Genomic DNA, 22,258 nt, shown 5'->3' on the forward strand with positions numbered 1-22,258 from the left:
TCTACTCCAACTATTTCCTCTATTTATAAATATTGTTTGAACCTCAGAATCTGATGCCTCAAGGTGTTAATAAACTGGGACAAGTTCCCCAGTTCTCTCAAGTTCTGCTGGAGAGTCTACCAGTGACCTACAATAAGGTCTATTGTTGGAACACAAACCTAAACTTATAGAATGTTAGCATGTAAAGGGACTGTTGAAATCATCTACACAATATACAAGCTTAAATCTTCATCCAACACCCATTATAAATGGTCACTTAGAATCTCCTTGAACACGAGAGTGACCAAGATTTTGTTGCTGCAAAAGGCAGGTCTTATTTCTAAGACTTCCAGTTATTAGGTCTCTTTTGTTCTATTAGGTCTGTTTTATTAGATTATCCTAAATATACCTCCCTCTAACTTCCAATTAGCAGTCTTACTTTTGTTCCCTGGAGCCACACTGAAGTTGAACATCACTTCCACATGTCAGTTCTGGGTTTGAAAATGGCCAGCGTGTCACTTGCATTTTTCCTCTTCTTGTGTAGTTTAACTATTCCTCTTATGATTCAAATATCACTGATAACTGGTCTGACCACCACGGAGGCAAGAACAGTTACTTTCTCATTCATTCTGAACACTGGGGTAATGTAATGCAGTCTAGGTGAAATGAGTCTGTTTAGTAAAACTGACACAATATAGATTCCCATGAAACTTGAACATGACTGAAGTTGAATTTGTGCTCTGTTACATCACATTTTTATCATATACTTTAGTTGGTTTTATTTGGACCTAAGGACAGCTTTTTATATTTTGATTTTATCATATGTTTTCAACTTGTTGATGTAGTTTGAGGATTTGATGGAATCATTCAGTATATTAGTTATCCTTTGTTGTTTCATGCTATCTTTACATTTAAGAAACATGTTATCTCTGACTTCACTAATCATCAACAAAAAAGCTTCTCTGGTCGAGGCAATAGTAGAGTAGCAAGGAATTAGAGACCCCTTCTGTACTTTAACAATGATTAATTTACTAGTACATTTTGGTTATGATGATTTTAACTAAAATCGTACGTATGAAACTGTACATTATTCAATGCACATATCTGTAGTGTGATGATGAATCAGAAGACTGGTTGCTTTTGGTGGTGGTGGTAGTGAGGAGGGATGTAGAGGAGATGAATTGGAGAAAAGCACAAAAGAGCTTCTGGGGTAATGGAAATGTTTGGTTTCTGAATGACATGTGGTTCATATGGGTATATGTCCTTCAGCAGAAGTGCTAAAACTTTTCATTTAAGATCTTTGCATTTCATTGTATCTATATTGTATCTCAATTGTAAAACAGCATGTAAATTCATTTATTGCTTGGATTACCAACTGTTAAGAATTAAAGTGAGTTTTGCAAATTAAAATCTTGAGGTTTGGAATATTGAAATGACTTTGTCAGTATTTGACAGTGATGAAATCCAAAGTAGGATGTAGAACTCAACCACTGTTTTGTATGAATTGCTTTTTAAATTCATCTTTGAATAACACTTCTTTAGGGTGTGGGTGGGATGGGAAATAATTTTCTTTTAAGCAGTCTACTTGATATTCAAAAAAAGATGGATAATAACATTACTATATTTTGGTAACATGTTTCCAATAGATCTTGCTTTGTTCTAATTCTTAGGTTTTGGAAAGTTGGAATGTGTAAATGGGTCATCAACACACTCTAGTCAATGAGTGTTTAGGATGAAGAAAATTAAGTGTATATTGTCTATTTTGTCCACTGAGTATTCTTTATAAACCACTTCTCTGGAAGACTTCTTTTGAGGTGATATTCTGTGTCAATCATGCCAGAGTATATGAGATTATGAGCTATGATGGAACCACACATTGCTTAGTAGGATGATGGCCGCTCTAATAGGCCATGATCAAATGGAGAATAGTTATTTTTCAGAGATGTAGTAAAAGCATACACATTACATTACAAGTATATGATACTTTTTATTCTTCATGACTTTTTTGCACATTTTATGTAACCTTATTCTCACGGGACTTGGAACATATTTTGTTAGGTGTAAGAGTGTGTACATAGGATGGTGAAAAATTTTAGAAAGATCACACTAATCTAAATCTTCGACTCCATTCAAAGCCTAGTTCAAAATTGTGTCTTTTCAGTGAAGCTGCCCTTCACTTTTCTCACACTAAGATAATTTTAAAAACTACCTTAAAAGTTTCAATTAAAATTAAAAAAAATTAAAAAAATATCCTAAGCCATCTTCCCACCGCCCATGCTATACTATAACTATCTCAACTGCCTTGTATTTGTTCTTACATTTTTTATGGATATGTTTTATGTTTTCCTAGCCATGTTGTCAGTTCTCCTTTTGCTATGTCCTCTTCCTATGACACTTCCACTGTCCCTAGTATAGAGCCAGATGAACATTGGTTATTTAATAAATGCTTTCTGAGCACGAGCTGCCCTTAAAATTAAATTGTGCATTGCAAATAAAATGCTCCAAGTAATGTGTGACCCATCATATATAATAAAAACTGGTTGGATAAGTTCACTTGGGGATAATGTGACCAAATTTATTATATGATTAATAGTAATTTCACATTTTTAGTGCACAGTTTTAATTAGAATCTTTGTTTTCAGAGGGTGCCTGGCTGGCTCAGTCAGTAGGACATGAGACTCTTAATCTCAGGGTTGTGAGTTCAAGCCTCATTTTGGGCATGGAGCCTACTTAAAAAAAAACTATTAAAAAAAAGAATTTTGCTTTCTGCATTTTGTAGGTTTTATGAGTTCTAGTATAAAATCTTTGGAAACTTGTAAGAGGTGGTCCATTAGCAAAGCTGCATGGTGTGGGATAAGAACTGCATGTTCATATTGGTTGACCTCTGTCTGAAGCTCTGCCACTTTCTGGCTGAGTAAAGTGGGATAGGTCCCCCAAATGCCCTGATACTGTAGGAGTATAAGTGGCCTAGCAAAGTACATGGGATGGGCAGATTTCATGATTACTCTTCTCTCACTGGTATCTATTTTATTTTTCTTTTCTTTTTAATGAATAATTTTTCAAGTAACATGAAATTATATGTTTTTTGAAAATATTTAGAAAATTTAGGAAAATATAAAGCAAACAAAAACTAACCTTGATGAAAGATGGAATATTTTTAGGATAAGATCCATTTTTAAATAAAAATGTCAATCTCATTTTTAATAATTCATTTGTTTATCAAATCTTTTTTTCTTTTATTAGTGCGTTAATCTAGCAAACATTTGTTGAATGATTACTGTGTGTCAGGCACTATTCCAGATGTAGGAGACAGAGCAGTAAACTAGGCAGGGCTTATTTTCATAGAGCTTATGTGGTTTTTTTTGAGAGGAATATACAATAAACACATAAACAAATATAAAATATGATACGGGATGGTGATAATGCCATGGCTGAAATGTAAAGCAGGTGCATGGTTCCAGAGTGATAGCAGTCCTTCAGGATGGCCAGAAGAGGTCTATCTAAGGAGGTGACATTGTACCAGAAATCATAAAGGAGTGAGAAAGCACGTTAAGTGACCATCTCATTAAGAGAACTCCAAGCAGAAGAACAGCAGGTTCCCACCAGGTCTAGCATAAAGCTTAAAACCCGATGGGAAACTAGATTATCTATCTCTCTGAAATACTGTGATCTAACTTTGAACTGGGAATGCTGGTTATCTATTGTCTTCTTAGGATGTTAAATCTTATTCTTCCATTTAATCAAGGTTGGTACCATGGTACTCATTACCTTGCTTGTATTGGTAGCTTAATTAAGGCTCTGATCTTGTGTTAGTGTTTTTGTTTTGCATATAGGAAAGCCCTATTATAACCAGACCCTCAACCACTGGGAGGAAGCACTGCTCCAGAGAATGTTCAAAATAGAAAACCACTCCAGTTCTAAAGTGTAGGCGTCTTCTAGCAAGTGGAGGTTTATAAGGAGCTGCTAAGCAGAGATGGGAAGTAGGAAGATTTCCTGAGTCATGTCTTTATGGTTTAACATCATTCTGTTTCAAATGAATTATTATAACGGCAGATGCATTTTTTCAAATTCAACTACGAAAGTATGTTTCAGGGAAGTAAGATTGATTTTGGGGTTATCCATTCTTTGGCTTCTATTATAAAACACTGAACTGACTTTAGTAGTCACAGAACGATTAAATTGCTTTGAACAATTATTCACAGAACTCTTCTAATCAGATATTTCTATGATGTCTTATAAATGCTGGGAAGGTTCTAGAAATGTCTACCTGAAATCTAAACAACTGGAAAATTCAAGTTATCATTTCTAGTGTTATATATTTCTAATAGGAAAAGATAGCAAAGATGACTTTAAATAAAATAAAAGAAATACCAATAGACATAAGATAAATTTCAGTTGAATAAGATCCTGTTAAATTTCTTATGCTTTCTAGAAATTCACATAACTGTTAATAACTTGTTGGGTGCAATAATAATGCTCACAAGCAGTAACACCATTTCTGAATAGATACAATTAAATCCCAGTCAGCTCAGCCTTATGTTAGGTGGATTTCTTACTGCTTTTTACTTCTCTGGAATTGGTAATGGGAACTGGACTCATTGGAACCATGAAATAAAGAAACGATTTATTCTCAGTCCACTCCCATTCCCATTATGCATTTAGGAAAATCTAAATGCATACCTATCTTACTTTTGGGTTTTTCTCTTGAGCGAATTAGGATTAGTAAAACTATCCATACATTCATGTAATAAAAAAAACCCTGAAAAATCCATCTGCTTTTATTTCTAAGCAATTCCTTCCTTTTACTTTTGATTAACAAAGATGACTTCCATTGTTTTCAAACCATTTCAACACTTTTTACACAGAAATCTAAATTCTGGCTTCTGGGTTCATATAAAAGACATAGAAAAGCTGAATTTTTAGGGGTTAGTTTGTCCAGAGGATTTATATGGTAATATAGTAGTGTTTCTGCTGAAAACTTTTTAGTGGTATTAACTAATTATGATTGAGAGGAGAAGTGGTAAGATTTCTTCTTCGGCAGTGTTGAAAACTGATGGCCTCTGACTTATCTCAAAAGTCCAGAATCAAATTTTTCTCTGGAGAAATGGATACTTGGGAGCCTTGCATGTCTGTGATTTATGTGGCATTTGACTTATGTTTTCCAAGCTGTGATAGTTCACAATTTAAGCACCTCTCATCACCACCAAGCAACTCCAGAAAATATAGCATCTTCTGAGACCTCTCAGTTAGCCATACATGGAGATGTCAGGAGAGTTTTGTGGTGACCACGTGCCACAGGCATCTAAGTATGTGGCAGAACCAGAATGAACCCCCCATGTCTTTGGCAACATGTGTTACATATTATTCTGGTTCTGGCCTCTAGATTTTAATTTCTTGGTGACAGGGTCTATATTTGGGGGAAAGAATTGTCTGGACTAACTTTCTGTGTAATAATCATTTGGATTAAATGATTATTTTCCATGCAAATCTAAATAAGATGCAGACACTGTGGGTGCCAAGGATTTCTGTGTGAATCGGGTAGGAATAACAAAGGAGCCTGTTCTGTGTTAGTGGTGAGAAAGCAGCTCTTGGAGGCTAACACGTATACATAGCCGAATCAAGATTCGGATAAATGTACTGGTTACACATCGGTGACCTAAAACCATTGCCAACCACCAGATGTGCATCCCTGCAATCCACATGGCAAACAGTGGAGGGATTTGGAAGTAGTCAACTGCTATGATTGCTTGAGAACCACAGACAAGCATTCTGCGTCAAGGTTGTTCTGATAGAAAAGAGGGCTGTTTCAAATCCTTTGTCTCAATCTTGTCCAAACTTGGAAATTATCTTTCATATATATATATTTTTCTTTCCTTCCTTTTTGGTTTATGTAAATAGCAGTCAAATAAAGGTCATAGACTCTCAGAAGGAAAACCAGTTAATTTCTGCCTGGAAGATGCCACTCTAGAAAAAAATGTCATGTCTCTGCCTACTCCAAAATGTACTATTTGAGCCCCATGCTCTTTTACATATACTACTTTCATATATGGATCAGATAATAACTTTTAAAAGGCATTTCACTTTTCACAGTGATTACCAGTGGCCTGATAAAAGTTGTGGGTTGGTCAGCACAAGACCGTCAAGATATTTTGAGCCATCCTTTCATATTTCCTTTTATTTGTTTGCCTTTAATCCTGTATGCATTCCTACAGTTGACACTATTCACTTAGAAGTGAGAGTTTTATCTCATCCCATCTTATTTCCATTTCCCTTTCTCTTGGTTTTCACCCTGAGACACTTAGGGAAAGGAAAATTATTTGCCAGATTCTTAGGCCTTTGCCTCAAGCAAAGCTCTATGAACATATATGGAGCAAAGACCAGTGTTCTGAAAGAAAAGCAGACAATTGTTCTTTTGAATCCTTGCTGCTTGTTGTGGGAATCCAGAAGTGAGAAACAACAGTCAGGCTGGAGAACATAAATTGGAGCAGTGTCAGGAGGATCCTTTGGTACAGCTGCTCGTGGTCAGTGGAGGGAATGCATGTATAAGCAGTTTTATTGGAGGACAAATGAATGAGAGGTTCAAACTCAGACGATGTAGAAGGGAAGTGATCCCTTTTTGAAAATGATCATGTTTGTCACTATTGTGTTTCTGTAATTACCTCAAGCATAATTACTTTTTGTGGATTTTGAATAATGATTTTTTATTCCAACTGGATAAGGAATGGGAAGTGTATTGGCAAACACATGCTTCTTCCCCAGATGAAACTTTCTTTTCCTTAAAATGAAGTTAGAGCAATGCTCTTCACAAGCTCTTTTCATAAGCACGAAAGCAAAGTTCTGAAGTCCTTGGTTTGAGGGTAGGATTAGGATGCTAGTCACCACTTACATGTTTTCATGTAATCCTCGTATCCTCACTTGCAAGTCATTTATTGTAGAGTTTTCTCACATTATTGTTAAAAGTTAGGGCCTGTTGGTATGACAGTTGGTAGGACTTACTGTGTTCCAGAAGGGCCTGAATTGGATGTTATCAGAACTACCACAACTCACTGTGGTGCTTCATTTGAAAGCATTTTCTGAGAAAAGTCAACTTTCATTTTTAAAATCTGTCATTTTGAAATGTGTCTGCAGTATCTGTACTTTGCTTATAAGGAAAGAGCCAGAGCGGGGTTGATGCTATTCTTTCCTTTCTTATTACTTTGGCTGTCATTCTGGTTCTGACCAACTGGTTATTAGACATGTCCCTCCAGATGTCATGTGTGTTGACTTAAAGACTTTTCTTGTGCCAGGAAACAATGTCATGAGAACCATCCATGGGGTGGGAGAGATGATGACCCAAATGGTACTCAGTAGAGGCTCTATCTTCCCCATGAGTGTACCTGACATTCAGCCCAGCATCCACCCCAGCAAGCAAGGGAGCCCCGTAGAGCATGAAGACGTGACCGTGATGGACACCAAACTGAAGATTATTGAGATTTTACAGGTAGGTTGCATAATGGAAGTGAAGTGACAAATACCTAATTGTGTATCCTGGTTACTTTTACACTCTTTGTTCAAAGTCCCTGTGGAAATATCCTGAAGTACTATTGTTCTAATTTATGTATTTTAAGTTAACAACCTTATTTTACGTATTTGTTACATTTGTTCATTTCCATTAAAGGTGTTTCTGGTGACATCTAACAATTGTGGAGTGCTTTGAGGTTTACCAAACCTCTTTCATATGCATTTTCTCATTTAATATCGACCCTGATTTCATTTTACCTTCACTTAAGGAATTCAGAGCAGGCAAACTTGAGATTGAATTCTAACTCTATTTCTACTTTTAATTGAATTGGACATGTAATTTTAGGTACCCAGATTTATCACTGTAGCAAGAAACTCACAGAAAATTTTATTTATTATTAACAAAAATGTTAATAATTGGTTTTAGTATTTTATATATGACTGTCTCTCTTTGTGTTTTTGTTTCCAAGAGGCTAGAAATAATATATATTTTTAAAATTAATATAGTCTAATACCTTGCTCTATGAATTTAAAGGAGATAAATTATTATTTCATGCCCACTGGTCTAGTGAATAAATTCCCCATTACTGTAGCTGTGAATTCTTAGCATTTTTTTAAGTTTAGAAAGTAGTTTTATGATACTTTAATTATAACATTTATTCCAGATTTGTAGAATGCAGCCTGGAGTTTTCAAGGATTTATTAAGATTCTGGGTACAGTTTACTAAGTCTTTCATCATAATTTAATGTGGGCTGAGCTACCAGAAGTGGGTTAGTAGTCCTGGAAGGGTCTGTACATTTTTATTTAAAGTAATTAGATTTATAATCATAAAATGTTTCACAGTTCCTCCAGAAATTCCAAGGCTGAATCCTGAGAAATCTTGGCAGGCCTCCCAACCCCGTGTTCATGACCCCGAAAAATCACTTGGTTCTCCTATTCTTAAACTGAGAACGGTAGTGATCACCTGACCTGTGGACCTAATGAGCCCATAGTTTACCATCATACGACTCACGGGACAACCTCTAAAATATGTGACCTCATTTCAGTTTGCAGTTACAGAAGATCAGTGTTGAAAAACAATCTACCAGCTAAAAACTGAGGAGATGGAGATACTGCGCTAGGGCCAGTTAGGGCTGATCTCTCCTTGCTGCCTCTTTGGGCTTTTAATGTATTTCTCATTGAATCTCTTTTCTCCCTCTGATGTTTGTGTTTCTGTGTCTGGGTCTGATTCACTCTCTCTGTGTTCCTATGTGCTGCTTTTGAATATGTTTCTTTCTTAGAACACCTCTTCAAGAATTTTTTTATAGCCACGTTCCTTATACAAGTCTCCTGCTTTTTTTTTTTCTTTAAGATTTTATTTATTTATTTGAGAGAGAGAGCATGAGCAGGGGGAAGGGCCGAGGGAGAGGGAGAAGCAGACTCCCTGCTGAGCAGGGAGCCTGATGCGGGGCTAAATCCCAGGACCTTGGGAGATCATGACCTGAGCAGAAGGTAGACGCTTAATGGACTGAGTCACCGGGTGCCCCACAAAGTCTCCTGCTTTCTTTCTGCTCTTTCTTTCTTTTTCCTATTGTTTTACGCATCTCTCTCTTTTTGTATCTTTGCATTTCTCTCTCTTATTCTCTCCCTCTGTTTTTTTTTTAAAGATTTATTTAATTGAGAGAGAGAATGGGTGAGCAAGTAGGTGGAGAGGAACAGAGGGAGAGGGAGAGAGAGACTCTCAAGCAGACTATGCACTAAGTGTGGAGCCTAAACTGGGGCTTGATCCCACAACCCTGAGATCATGACCCGAGCTGAAACCATGAGTCAGCCGCTTAGCCTCCTGAGCCACCCAGGCGGCCCCCTCCCCATCCCCTGTCTGTCTTTGGCTCTTTCTCAACTGTCTTTCTCTGTCTTTGTTTCCTTTCCTACCTTCCATTTACTTTTCACAATTAAATATACTAGAGGATGAAAGCTTTTATTTTGGTTATATTTATAAAATACAATTCTATGAGCACTAATCTTCAGCTAAAAGTAAATGTTTTACCAATTAATGTTTTATTCATTTGTTCTTTACCTGAGTTTTTTTTTTAAACCTTTATTTCAAGCACCTACCATCTAGTTTGTGTTGCTCCCCTCCTGCTCAAGACTACCAAGTCCAGTGGCTCCTCTCAACTCTGTTTTCCTATGGTCTGTCCCCGCTTTGAAAATCCTCTTACCCAGAATCCATTCAACCAATATGTGTTGCAGCACTCGCCACATAGTAATAAAAAAAGACTCTTTGGTGTTTGTTTTTCATTCCCCATGATATGTTCTTCATAGGCAGGTCTTATCCTTGGCCCTCTTGTGTACCCTCAGCTCCTTTCTTAGTATCTGGCTTAGCATATGCTTGTTGAATTTAAGTAAACGTAACTGCCATGGAACATGTTTGCAGCCCGTAAGGAGCATAGAGAGCTATCGGAAGAGAGAAAGAAAGAGAGAGAGTAAATAATAGAAGTGTTAAGTGAGCGGTAGACAGATAGGTGTAAGTAATGTGTTGGGTGAGCAAAAAGTAGAAAAAAATGGACTTAGGGGAACCAGAGAAAGCTTCATTAAAAAAAGCGATTCAAGCTGAATCTTGGAGGATATCTCAAAAACAGGTTATTTGGGTGGAGGAGGATCTTCAAGGTAAAGTGGACACCGAACAAATGTGAGAAGGCAAGAGAGAAATGTCCAGTGCTACTGGAACAGAGGAGTGTGAGAAGGAATGCCAGAGGAGGAGGAGAAAGGAGTGGGTATGTTACCACAGAAATACTGGGAGATTAGGGCAGACAGTACCATTTGTGCACGTTATTGTCTACCATCCAAACAAGGCTCTTCCAAGAGCATAGGGTACACTGACGGTAATTATGCTGGGATAAAAGGTTAAAACAGGCTTATCTCAGGCAAACTGGGATGGAAGGGAACCCTGTATAAAACCACTTCTTTCTTGTTCCCCTTCTCCACTCAGAAATCTGTAGCCCATGCTTTTTCTGTCTCTGATCTCCATTGAATTCTATACTACATGATTTAGCCCCTGATAATTTTCTAATTATGTTAACAATGCTATATTTTGTTTTCCGGACTCAGGCTTTAGCTTCTTGAAGGCAGTGGGCTTCAGGTGTTTGTGTTCTTCATAATGCCTAGCAGAGACAGGCACCTTCTTGGCACTCAGTTTCTGTCAATGTGTTAGTTAAGGAAGACAAGGACAACACCACAATCCAAGGAAAAACAGGCACCAATGAGGCCAGTCCATCGCATATTTGGATATTGTTACTTCAGCTGTCATTTTGTAGCCTAGAGCCAAGATGGATTGTGCCATAGCCAGAATCCACTATTATCTCTGAAATTTGGGCCTCTCTCTGCGTGAACGCAGGTCACAGCTCCAGCACTTTCCTCCCAGAGCCGATGGTATTCTGTAGTGTTCAGTGAAATCATTACCTCTTCATCCACACTCATTGGATACCTCTATCTGGAATAGTCAGAGTAATCATGGGAAGTCAGGTTTTTCTGTTTCCCAAAAGACTGTTTTGGAATTTTACTGACATTGGCTAATGGAAATGCATGACTTTCCTTAGCTTTATGAATGATCAGTATGTATGCAACTGATGTGTTAAGAACTGAGATTTCTAATTAGTTCATGTGAAATGTTGATATGTTGTTCTTGGTGTACTGAACTGTAGTTTTAAATGCTGCTAAAAAAATAAAATTATGTTTTTAATGCTCTTTGTAGTTTATCCTGAGTGTCAGACTAGATTACAGGATCTCATATATGCTGTCAATATATAAGAAGGAATTTGGAGAGAACAATGAAAACACCGAAACATCTGCCAATGGCTCTCCAGATACATTACTACCATCAGGTATCTCCTTTGTGACAACATTTACTCTGTAGCTTTCATATTTTCAGACATAGTAGTATTTCTATGAGACAAAATATAGAAATAATATCCACCAGTGACATGAAGGAACTGAGACAGAACATTAGATGACTTGCCTAGAGTGACTGGGAGGGTATTTACAATTACTTGGTGCTAAGTCCTCGGAATACAGTTTATTTTGTTATTGTCATGGCTCAGAAAGGTAGAGGTACTGTTTATTTTGCCATTTTACAGATAAGAAAACCAAGGCCAGGTAGGTTAAGTTCCTTGCTGAAGGTCATGAAAGCAGTAGAGCAGAGATTCCCTCTGAGATCTTTCCAGCTTCAGAGCCTGAATCTTAGAAGCATGATGTTGTTTTGGTGAAAGTCCAAGTGACCTTTTTTTAGCTTAATCAAAGAGCAGTGTGAAATGTTGCTGTCAGGAAGAAAGGTATTTTGTAGGAAGCTGTTGCCTAACTCAAGAGTAAAGATGTGGTATTTCCCAAAGGTCGAAATGGAGGCTAATGTGTGTGTGTGTGTGTGTGTGTGTGTGTGTGTGTGTGTGTGTGTGTTTACTTTGCATGGTTATGGACTGGTACTATATGACTATTTTTCACATTTAAAAAACATGAGAATAAAACCAGTCTATTTGTGTGTAGAGGAATATAGTGAAGAAAGAGCATAAAAATTATTGTGAAAATGTTGTGACTCTGGAAAGTACCTTCTGGAACCTAAGAAACACTAAATTTCCATTTGTCTGGATAGATCAGGCCAGTAATAGCAGGCTAGAAGCTATGTGTATTAAAGATTTAGCCAGGTACAGAATTGTTTTTCTGAGGATAGGATTTGTATACAAAATCCACAGATGTGGAATTTTCTTTAAAACACAACCACCATGAAAATGTCAGGTGTCCTCCTCTTTTTCACCATCAATCAATTTGACAGGATTGATTCACTGATTACAAGTGTGTAGTTAAAATGAAGGGTAGACCAATGTCCTGCTCTCTGAGTCATGAGTACCATCCAAAAGGCAGCATGCCTCTGTAGATGGAGTTAAGCTTTCCTAAGGGAGAGGTCACTTCTGGGATATTTGCAACAGTGTTGTTTTTATGATTCCCAGAAGTATAGAACCCCCCAAAGGGCTATTTCCAGGAATGATAGGGAAGAACCAGAAACTCTTGTTGGTGGTTGCATTGACAGGATCATAAAAATTATTGGCTCTCAGAAGCCAGACTTCTGGAAATAGAAGCTCTAAGTGTCAATAAAGTATGGGGTGGGGCGTGTGTGTGTGTGTGTGTGTGTGTGTGTGTGTGTGTAATCCATCAGAAAACCAGTTCTCTTAGATTTACCTGATTTCTTTCATTGGTTGAATCTATAAGAGAGAGCTTTCTGGGGAATATTCTTTTGCCTTTTTAATATCTTGCTCTGTTTTCTTTTTATGCTTTGGAGATAAGAAATAAATAATGTACTTATTTAAATGTGTTATTTTCAGAAAGATATCTTCAAAATATTATTAGTGAGGATGGATGTGAAATCGTGATTGGTTCACATAAAAAAATTAATGTCCCACAAGAAGAAGGGATGGAATTTTAGAAGGAAGTGTGGGTAAAAGGACATGTTGTTTGGAAGTACCATATAATAACAAGGTTCATTATTGCTATATCTGATTCTTTAACAAACATGTTTAAAAACATCCTTCCATGTCATCACCCCATTAAATTATACATACTTACAAATGTGTGTGTGTGAGTGTGTGATTAGTTGTTGCATATAAATATGTGTTTATATAGATAAAGCAACTTTGTAAATGGTTCTTTTTGGTCTTCTAAATATATCTCTGACTATAGCAATATATATTTAAAATAAACTTCATTTGAAATGTTGATCTTGAAATAGAATTAGATTGTGACTTTTCAATCAGAGAAGGACAAACATTATATGTTCTCATTTATTTGGGGAATATAAATAATAGTGAAATGGAATAGAAGGGAAGGGAGAAGAAATGGGTAGGAAATATCAGAAAGGGAGACAGAACATAGACTCCTAGCTCTGGGAAGCAAACTAGGGGTGGTGGAAGGGGAGGAGGGCGGGGGGTGGGGGTGAATGGGTGACGGGCACTGAGGGGAGCACTTGACAGGATGAGCACTGGGTGTTATTCTGTATGTTGGCAAATTGAACACCAATAAAAAATAAATTTATTATTAAAAAAAAGATTGTGACTTTTTAGGCTGTTCATTGACTTTTGGTGGTATAAAGAAATTAAGACAAATATTATTAGGCATATTTATATAAATGTAAATACTATGACTCCTAACTATGGTACCCATAAAGAATGGATTTTACCATTTCTCTTAACAGCTATTGTTCCTGATATAGATGAAATTGCAGCCCAGGCTGAAACTATGTTTGCTGGAAGGTACGGTAGCATTTATCTGTCTTTATCTTGTGGATAAGATTTTGCATAGAATTCTATTGATATTTTGTTATTGTTTACCTTCTTATATTTATTTAATTTTAGATCCTTTGTTGACAAAATAATTTCTGCCAGAAATAAAGCTCTTAATGTATTGTAGAAGAGAAAGCATAGCCTTTCATTAGGTAGGTCAGGGGAAAGAGACAAGAGAGATGAGATCGGCATATTGAACTTTTCCCTGAATTCTTTGCTTTTCTTTCCTCAAATAATGACAGCATGTGAATGCCCTTTAAGTCCCTTGGTATAAATAGTGCCGTGTCTTGCAAAACATTGCTTTCCTGCATCTGAGAAATTTGAAGCAAGAAAGTGACTTCTTTCAATGTTATCATTAACTTCATTTGTGAGAAATAAAGCTATTTTCTGCCAGTTGGAAATATCCATGGTTAAAGAAAACAAAATGCCTCTGGTGTGACTACCCACCTTTGTTTTCAGGAACCCTGACTTTTATTGTTTTTAAGTTGTTTCTTTTTCAGAAATGAAACTAATAGCAGTAAAAAAGAAAAGTAAAAAAAAAAAAAAACAACCTAAAATGTCTAAGCTACAAATTTTTGAGTCTCTTACATTCATTTCTATTACAGACTTGCCATGAGAACCTAAATAGATATCACACTAAGCCCTTTGTTGCATTTTCTTTGGTTAGAAAGACAAACAAGAATGAAGAATCAAGAGAATCAAAAAGGACTTTTTTTCTTTATCTTTAGTGAACATTTGGTTTAGCTTTGTTTTTATATTGTTTTGACAGTTTTTGTTGTTATTGTTGTGTTTTCCTATTCAAGTATTTCATTATTTCAAGGAAGAGACAATAAATCAGTGTATGATTTTTCATCTTAAAATAAATGGCCCTCTTATCCAGTGCAGATTTGCCCAGGGTCTGAATATTCGAAATACACAGACCAGCTCTGGTGATGATTGTGTGCATGTGTACGCACATGCACATGTGCCCCATCCTTCCCTAGGTGCTCACCACCAGTCGTGGAGAGGTCTCTAGGGCTCTAGGGAAAGTTACTTATTGTTTTACATCCATTCTTGTATCTCTTCTCAATACTAGAGTTGAGATTTTTTTAGATCAATTTCTGGATTCTAGTTTTTTCTATCTAGGTGAATAACTCATCTTGCTTTGCCTGGAATTTTCCCAGTGCAAGCACTGAGGAATCCTGCATCCTGGGAACCCTCTCAGTCTTGAACAAACTGGGATGGTTGGTCATCCTTGCTTTTGTGGACAAATACAGGCTTTTCTTATGTGTGCTTTGTTTTTTCATCAGTTATATCAGGGAAAAAAAAGGTAAAATGATCTTCCTTTTTTCTTTCCAATTTTGAGGGAAAAAAGTGATATAACTCTGAGAATGTATACACAATTTTAACCACAGATGAGTAGAATTTTTGTAGATATAACTTTTTTTTTAAAGATTTATTTATTTATTTATTTATTTATTTATTTATTTATTTATGATAAACACAGAGAGAGAGACAGAGAGAGAGAGAGAGAGAGAGAGAGAGAGGCAGAGACACAGGAGGAGGGAGAAGCAGGCTCCATGCCGGGAGCCCGATGTTAGACTCGATCCCAGGACTCCAGGATCGCGCCCTGGGCCAAAGGCAGGCGCTAAACCACTGAGCCACCCAGGGATCCCCGATATAACTTATTTTAAAATTATTTTTGGTTTTACAGAAAGGAAAAAAATCCAGTTCAACTTGATGATGAAGGAGGCAGGACCTTTTTACGGGTCCTCATTCATCTGATCATGCATGATTACCCTCCTTTGCTATCAGGAGCCCTGCAACTATTGTTCAAGCACTTCAGCCAGAGAGCAGAAGTTTTACAGGCATTTAAACAGGTAAGATTGAGAAGCCCTCCATGGTGCCATAGCAGAAGCTCTGAAAATATTGTTTATAATATCTGACCTGAATTCATGGTTGCAGAGTTAATGAGACTGTATGGCTTATCCTAGAGACACTTCCTATTTTTAAAGACAGATGTGGCCTTGTCTTAAGCCAAGACATGATCTATTTTAGAAAGAGTTCCCCACGAATGATTTTCAGTTAATATCTTTAATATAAATGATAGGCACTAAGATTTAGGGAGGCACTGGGGGATAATGCCATATTAGGAATTTTGTTGTCACTGCTATTATTTTGACCCCAGGTTTTACTGATAAATTTGGTTAGGATAAGCACTAGTGCTGAAATAAATATTTTGTGATTGAAAAATATATAAATACAAAAGAAAGTAACTATTTTGGATCTAATCTTTTTCTTTGTCATTCAGATGACAGTGATCTTGAGACTATTAATGATTAATACCTAATGCTTGTGTGTTTCACTAATATTCATTGTATTAGCAAGTTCTATAAGAATATATTAAAATGTAAATAGTTACAAGAGTAATTATACAAATAGATATAATTATGCATAATTTGTATGTCATGTAATACATATAAATTATAATAAAATAAAAGTTTATAATATGAGGTTTAGACCATCAGATTTTCTTCCACTTATTTCTGTATTTCTACCTCTTTTCACATAGCTAGAGTTTTGGAAAAATTAATTTCAGCAGTAAAATTAGAATTAGGGGATCTTTTATTTTAAATTACTCTTTAGCACTTTGCTAAGGCTCACTTTTTAAAAATATATAATTCTTTATAACATATGAACATATTGGGTAGTGTTCACAGATACTTCCAGGTTAGATTTTATGGTCAATATACATCTAAAATAACCATAAATATTCTAGAAATATTAAACTTCAAATGAGGAATACATTTGTTAAAAGACTTGGGATTTTTGACATAAATGAAATAAGAATGGAGGAATTTCCATAAGTAAATTGAGGGTTCAAATTCTTCTGTTTCCAGGTGCAATTGCTGGTGTCCAATCAAGATGTAGATAACTACAAGCAAATCAAGGCAGATCTAGACCAGCTTCGACTAACTGTAGAAAAATCTGAGTTATGGGTTGAGAAGAGCAGCAGCTATGAGAACGGGGAAATAGGTGAAAGTCAAGTAAAAGGTGGTGAAGAGCCAATTGAGGTTCGTTGTCAAGATACATTTTGAAATAATACAAACAGTATCTTTTAACATATGCCTGATAGGCAAAATTATTCGTAAAGAAACATTTTGTTCTGAAAAACAGAGAAGACGACTTTCACTTGCCCAATCAATTAACTCCATAAACCCGTGTTTTGGTTAATTCTTGTCGATTGCTACCAGTTTTTACCTCATCTGCCTATCTTTCCACTCTTTTTCCTTTCCACTGTAAATTCTATAATACAGGAATCTGGACAATAGGATGGAGTCAGATGGGGAAAGGAGTGGGTCCTAAGCATAGACCTGTAAAAAGATGTGAATTTTTTTTTTTTTTTTACCATTCACTGTGGCTATCTATTTCCAAGCTGTAAATCATTTCTTTCTTTCTTGCATACCATTATATAATATGTAAAAATAGTTAAATGGAAAAATATGCTTTACTACCAGCATGAAAATACCAGAAGTATGTATTCAATCTAAAGAATGGTAAGATGGTGATCCTAAGTCTTCTATTGTATAAGTTTTAGTTTTTGGTGGCTTAATTAGTTGTTGTTTTCACATTTCACTAAATACTAAATAATCATTTTAAGTTTTTAAGGCCATGTTTCAGTGGTAGTACTTGGCAAACCAATGCCAACATCAAAATTGACAAGATATTGTTTCTTAATGCCTGTCTAGTGTTTCATTTAGTCATGTTTTAATCTGCAGGAAGGTAGACTCTTTAGAGGAGTTTACCTACCCCAGATTTTTTGTGTGTTGGAATACCCAAAATATTGTGTAGTGAAAGGTGAAGACAGAGAAGGAGATAATTTCAGTCCTCAAAACGTGGAAAAGTACCAAAGGGAAGTTCATCTGATGGGTTACTACTTCTTCCTTGTCTCAGGACTACTTGCCACTAACCTGCAAAAAATTTTTGACTTCATCTTTTAGCAGCTTTTTCTGTGATTTCATAATGTAAATTACTAGAATGTAGACTTCCTACTCCACACAAATTTGTCTCATGAGCAGCTCATTTGTTGTTGTTGACATAGTGTTTTTCTAGAGCATATTTAAGAAATAAGAGGATATTTAACATTTGTGTAGTACTTGCTATACATCATCTTAGAGTACACATTTTCATACATGGTACCTCTTTTTAAATGTTAAAAACTTTGGACAGAGTTAGAAAGATCATATTTCTAAAGATGAATCAACTGAAATTCAGAAAAACCGAGGATTTCCTCAATATCAAGCAGCTCTATGAGACCCAAATGAGATTTTACCCCAGGTCTTTCTGATGATAAGTTCTAGGCTCTTTAATGTAAGACTGAACTTTTGGATACAATATTTAAAGATGTTAAGAGATGTATTATGCTTTCACAGGTTGGAATACCTCTTCCTTTTGTGCATACATAATTTGCACATCTTCTAGAGAATAAATATAATGTTGCTTCACCTTTTAGAACATTGCATTTTTAAAATAAAGAACAGCTGACAACCATAGGAAGATGCTTTATGCTCTTTGTAAAAGTTTACCAAAAAAGTCACGTAAAATATAGGTGTGAGATTCCATGAAGTCACTCATTTGCAGTTTAAATTCCTAACCTCTGAGAGAAATGGAGAAAGAGCCTCTAACATAGTGCATATCCTGGTTTCCCCTGAGCAGTTTAATAAGCAATTTGTATTGACGAAAGAAAGGAGATGAATAAATTGTCTGATTGGGGATACCTTAAAAATAAAAGTGCAAAAAAAAGTGCATTCCATTAGGGTTATAGATCTATTTTCTACATACTTCAGATGAATTTAAGTCAATAAAGCTAGAATTTATTTATTATTTGTTGAGTACAGGATTTATCAGTTCAGAAAATGGTAATAATTTTAGCTTCTTGAAGCAAGAAGTGATTTAATACAAGGAATTAAATTTTTGGAAAGTCTGGAGGAGTACTGTTTGGAGGCAGCCACTGGACTATTGATTTCAAGGTCAAAAAATCATAGTTATGATTCAGAGGTGAAGAGGCTGTTTTGGCTACTGCCAACATTGCTACTCCACCACCACTGACTCACACCTGAAAAGCATGTGGGTAGATAATGGGACGTTCATGTCTATTAGGATTTTCTTCTCAGCCCTTACAGCCACAGAAAGATGACCTTGAATGGATAGGGCATTAAGAGCATGGGTTTTGACGTCAGATACCCCAGAATTTGCCACTAAGTACATGTGTGACTTTGGGCAATTTAATTCCTTTTTTTTTTTTTAATATTCATTCGACGGACATTCAGTGAACTTAACTCATGAGGATACTGTGAGATGAAATGAACACACTGGGCACATGACATGTCAGTTAATACAACTTCAGTGGGAAAATAAAAACAATAAGGTGACATGCTATTTTACCAACAAGGCAAGAAGTAAGGCTCCAGCTTTAATTAATTCATTTTCTCAGTGTGGTCATTATGGGCTGATAGGCTTAATTTAGAGACTGATCTTTTCATGGTTGCATCATGGCAGCAGAATCCTAGATGTTATGTCTCTGCACGGCAACACCAAAATAAATATATATGCCTTTTTATACATTAGTGAGTCTCCCGTATAGGAGCAAGGAAACCTTTTCCAGGCATCCCTTAGTAGATTCTATCTCATGTCTACTTGACTAAAGCAGGGCCACTTGTTTACCCCCAAATCAATGGATTAGAGGATTAATTTAGACTAAGTAAGGGATGATCCTCAAGCTCTCGGATGCCCTCCCTTGAATTACATGGGGGGAAGGATAGGTAGTAGAACAAAATTGAAATCTGCTATCAAGGAAGAACAAAGAAAGACTGTTGGTTAGCAATTGATAGTGTCTGCAAAAGTTAGTAGCCAGTGGCTGTTCATTATAATTATTATTGGATTTTATGTAAAACATGTTGTGCTGTTTACTATGATGGGTATGGAATTATGAAACCTTAGAATTAAATTATATAAAGTCCAATTCCTGTGCGATATTTATTTTCTCCCTAAATAGCTCATGTGAGTGTGATATTTCTTTTCTTTTTTTTTGATATTTTATTTATTTATTCATGAGAGACACAGAGAGAATGAGAGACAGACACAGGCAGAGGGAGAAGCAGGCTCCATGCAGGGAGCCCGACGTGGGACTCGATCCGGGTCTCCAGGATCACACCCTGAGCCAAAGGTGGCGCTAAACCGCTGAGCCACCCGGGCTACCCGAGTGTGATATTTCTTAAAACAAACTTTCGTGGTGGCAAATTCAGTAACTCTTGGGTAGCTTATTCTATTGAAATGAACACATAGCTTAAGAAATAGAATATTATTAGTAAGAAGTCCCTGTGGTCCCTCTCTATATGCTGGAAGAGAACATTATCATGAGTTTGTTAATTTCCTTGATTTTCTTAACAGTTTTTTACCACACACATTTATATTTCTAAAACATGAAAAACATGAAAAATATTTCATTTAGTCTATCTTGGATATATTTTTGCCCTCCCTCCTTGCTGATGTCTAGCTGCAACTCATTCATTTTTTTCTAATGTATTACATCTTATGCACATGTTTAATCTAGTTAATTGTTGGTGGACATTTTCATTCTTTACAGTTATAGTACTTTAAAAATATTTTATTTTATTTATTTATTCATGAGAGAGAGAGAGGGAGGCAGAGACACAGGCAGAGGGAGAAGCAGACTCTATGCAGGGAGACGTGGGACTTGATCCCAGGTCCCTAGGATCACACCCTGGACTGAAGGTGGCACTAAACCGCTGAGCCACTCAGGCTGCCTGTTCTAGTACTTTTTAAAAAAAATTTGCTACCAGAAGCAATGCTGCTTTAGAAACTTTTGTATGCTGTTTGAGGCACATGTTTAAGAGACTCTTCAGACTAAAGACTTAAATGTGAGACCTGAAAATATTAAAATCTTAGAGTAAAACACAGGCAGTAATTTCTTTGACATCACTGTAGCAACATTTTTTGCTGGATAAATCTCCTAAGACAAGGGAAACAAAAGCAAAAATAAACTATTGGGACTACATCAAAATAAAAAGCTTTACACAGCGAAGGAACCGTCAACAAAACAAAAAGGCAGCCTATTCAATGGGAGAAGATATTTGCAAATGATATATCTGATAAGAGGTTATTGTCCAAAATATATAAAGAACTTACACATCTCTGCACCAAAAAACCAAAAAATCCAATTAAAAAATAGAGGACCTAAATAGACATTTTTCCAAAAAGGACATACAGATGACCTAAAATGTTAAGATGCTCAACATCACTCATTATCAGGAAAATGCAAATCAAAACCACAATGAGATACCACCTTACATATATCAGAATAGCTAAAAGTCAGACAGGAAATAACAAGGGTTGCCAAGAATGTGGAGAAAAAGGAACACTTGTGTACTATTGGTGGCGATGTGAGTTGGTAGAGCCACTGTGGAAAATAGTATGGAATTCCCTTAAGATATGAAAAACAAAATACCATATGATCTAATAATTATACTAATGGGCATTTACCCTAAGAAAATGAAAACACTTCAGAAAGATGTGTGCTCTTCTATGTTTATTGTATCATTATTTACAATAGTCATAATGTGGAAGCAATTTAAGTGTCCTCTGATAGATGAATAGATGAGGAAGATGTGGCATGTCCACATATGTGCTTGTGTGCACACATGCACATACACACTGGAATATTATGCAGCCATAAAAAAGAATGAAATTGTGCCTTTGGTGATAGCATGGATGGACCTAGAGGGTATTATACTAAGTCAAATAAATCAGACTGAGAAAAATAAATACCATATGATTTCACTGCTATGTGGATTCTAAAAACAAACCAAAACAAAACAATGACCAATAAATAAACCGAATCAGACCTATAAATACAGAGAACAAACTGATGGTTGCTAGAGGATAGGGTAGTGAGGCACAGGAAGATTGGATGAAGAGGAATAGGATATACAGATTTCTAGTTATGGAATGAATAAGTCACAGGAATGAAAGACCCAGTACAGGGAATATAGTCCATGATAATGTAATAGTGTGATGTGGTGACAGATGGTAGCTATACTTGGTACCTTAATGTATAGAGAAATAGAATCACTATGTTGTATACTTGAAACTAATGTAACATTGTGTGTCAATTATCCTCAAAAAAAAAAAAAAAGAAAGAAAAGAAAAGAGATTCTTCAGGATATATCTTTAGGTGTAATACATCTAGTATGTTTACTTTTACCAAATAATGCCAGTTGTTTTCTGATGACCAAATGACACTCCCTCCAGCATTATATGAGAGTTCCATAGCTCCATACCCTCATGACAGCTGGTTTTTTCACTTCTCCATTTTTGGTAATTAGATGGATTGACATATTTTTTTCTATTGTGATTTTGCTGGATTACTCACGGGGGTCAAGCATGTTTTCATATGCTTATTGACCATTTCACTTCTT

At 36.1% G+C, this 22,258-nt stretch overlaps 1 protein-coding gene across 2 annotated transcripts in view; it reads left to right on the forward strand.

The window, feature by feature from the left end:
• Positions 1-22,258, forward strand: part of ITPR2 (inositol 1,4,5-trisphosphate receptor type 2) — a 259,178-nt gene that overhangs the window by 172,098 nt on the left and 64,822 nt on the right. For both annotated transcript variants that reach the window (XM_072765722.1, XM_072765723.1), the window contains 5 exons: positions 7,266-7,459; positions 11,210-11,339; positions 13,694-13,751; positions 15,475-15,640; positions 16,661-16,834. In XM_072765722.1, the coding sequence (XP_072621823.1) occupies positions 7,266-7,459; positions 11,210-11,339; positions 13,694-13,751; positions 15,475-15,640; positions 16,661-16,834 (722 nt within the window). The remainder of the gene's footprint in view (positions 1-7,265; positions 7,460-11,209; positions 11,340-13,693; positions 13,752-15,474; positions 15,641-16,660; positions 16,835-22,258) is intronic.

Source organism: Vulpes vulpes, chromosome 8 (assembly GCF_048418805.1).
Source record: "Vulpes vulpes isolate BD-2025 chromosome 8, VulVul3, whole genome shotgun sequence".
Taxonomy (NCBI): domain Eukaryota; kingdom Metazoa; phylum Chordata; class Mammalia; order Carnivora; family Canidae; genus Vulpes; species Vulpes vulpes.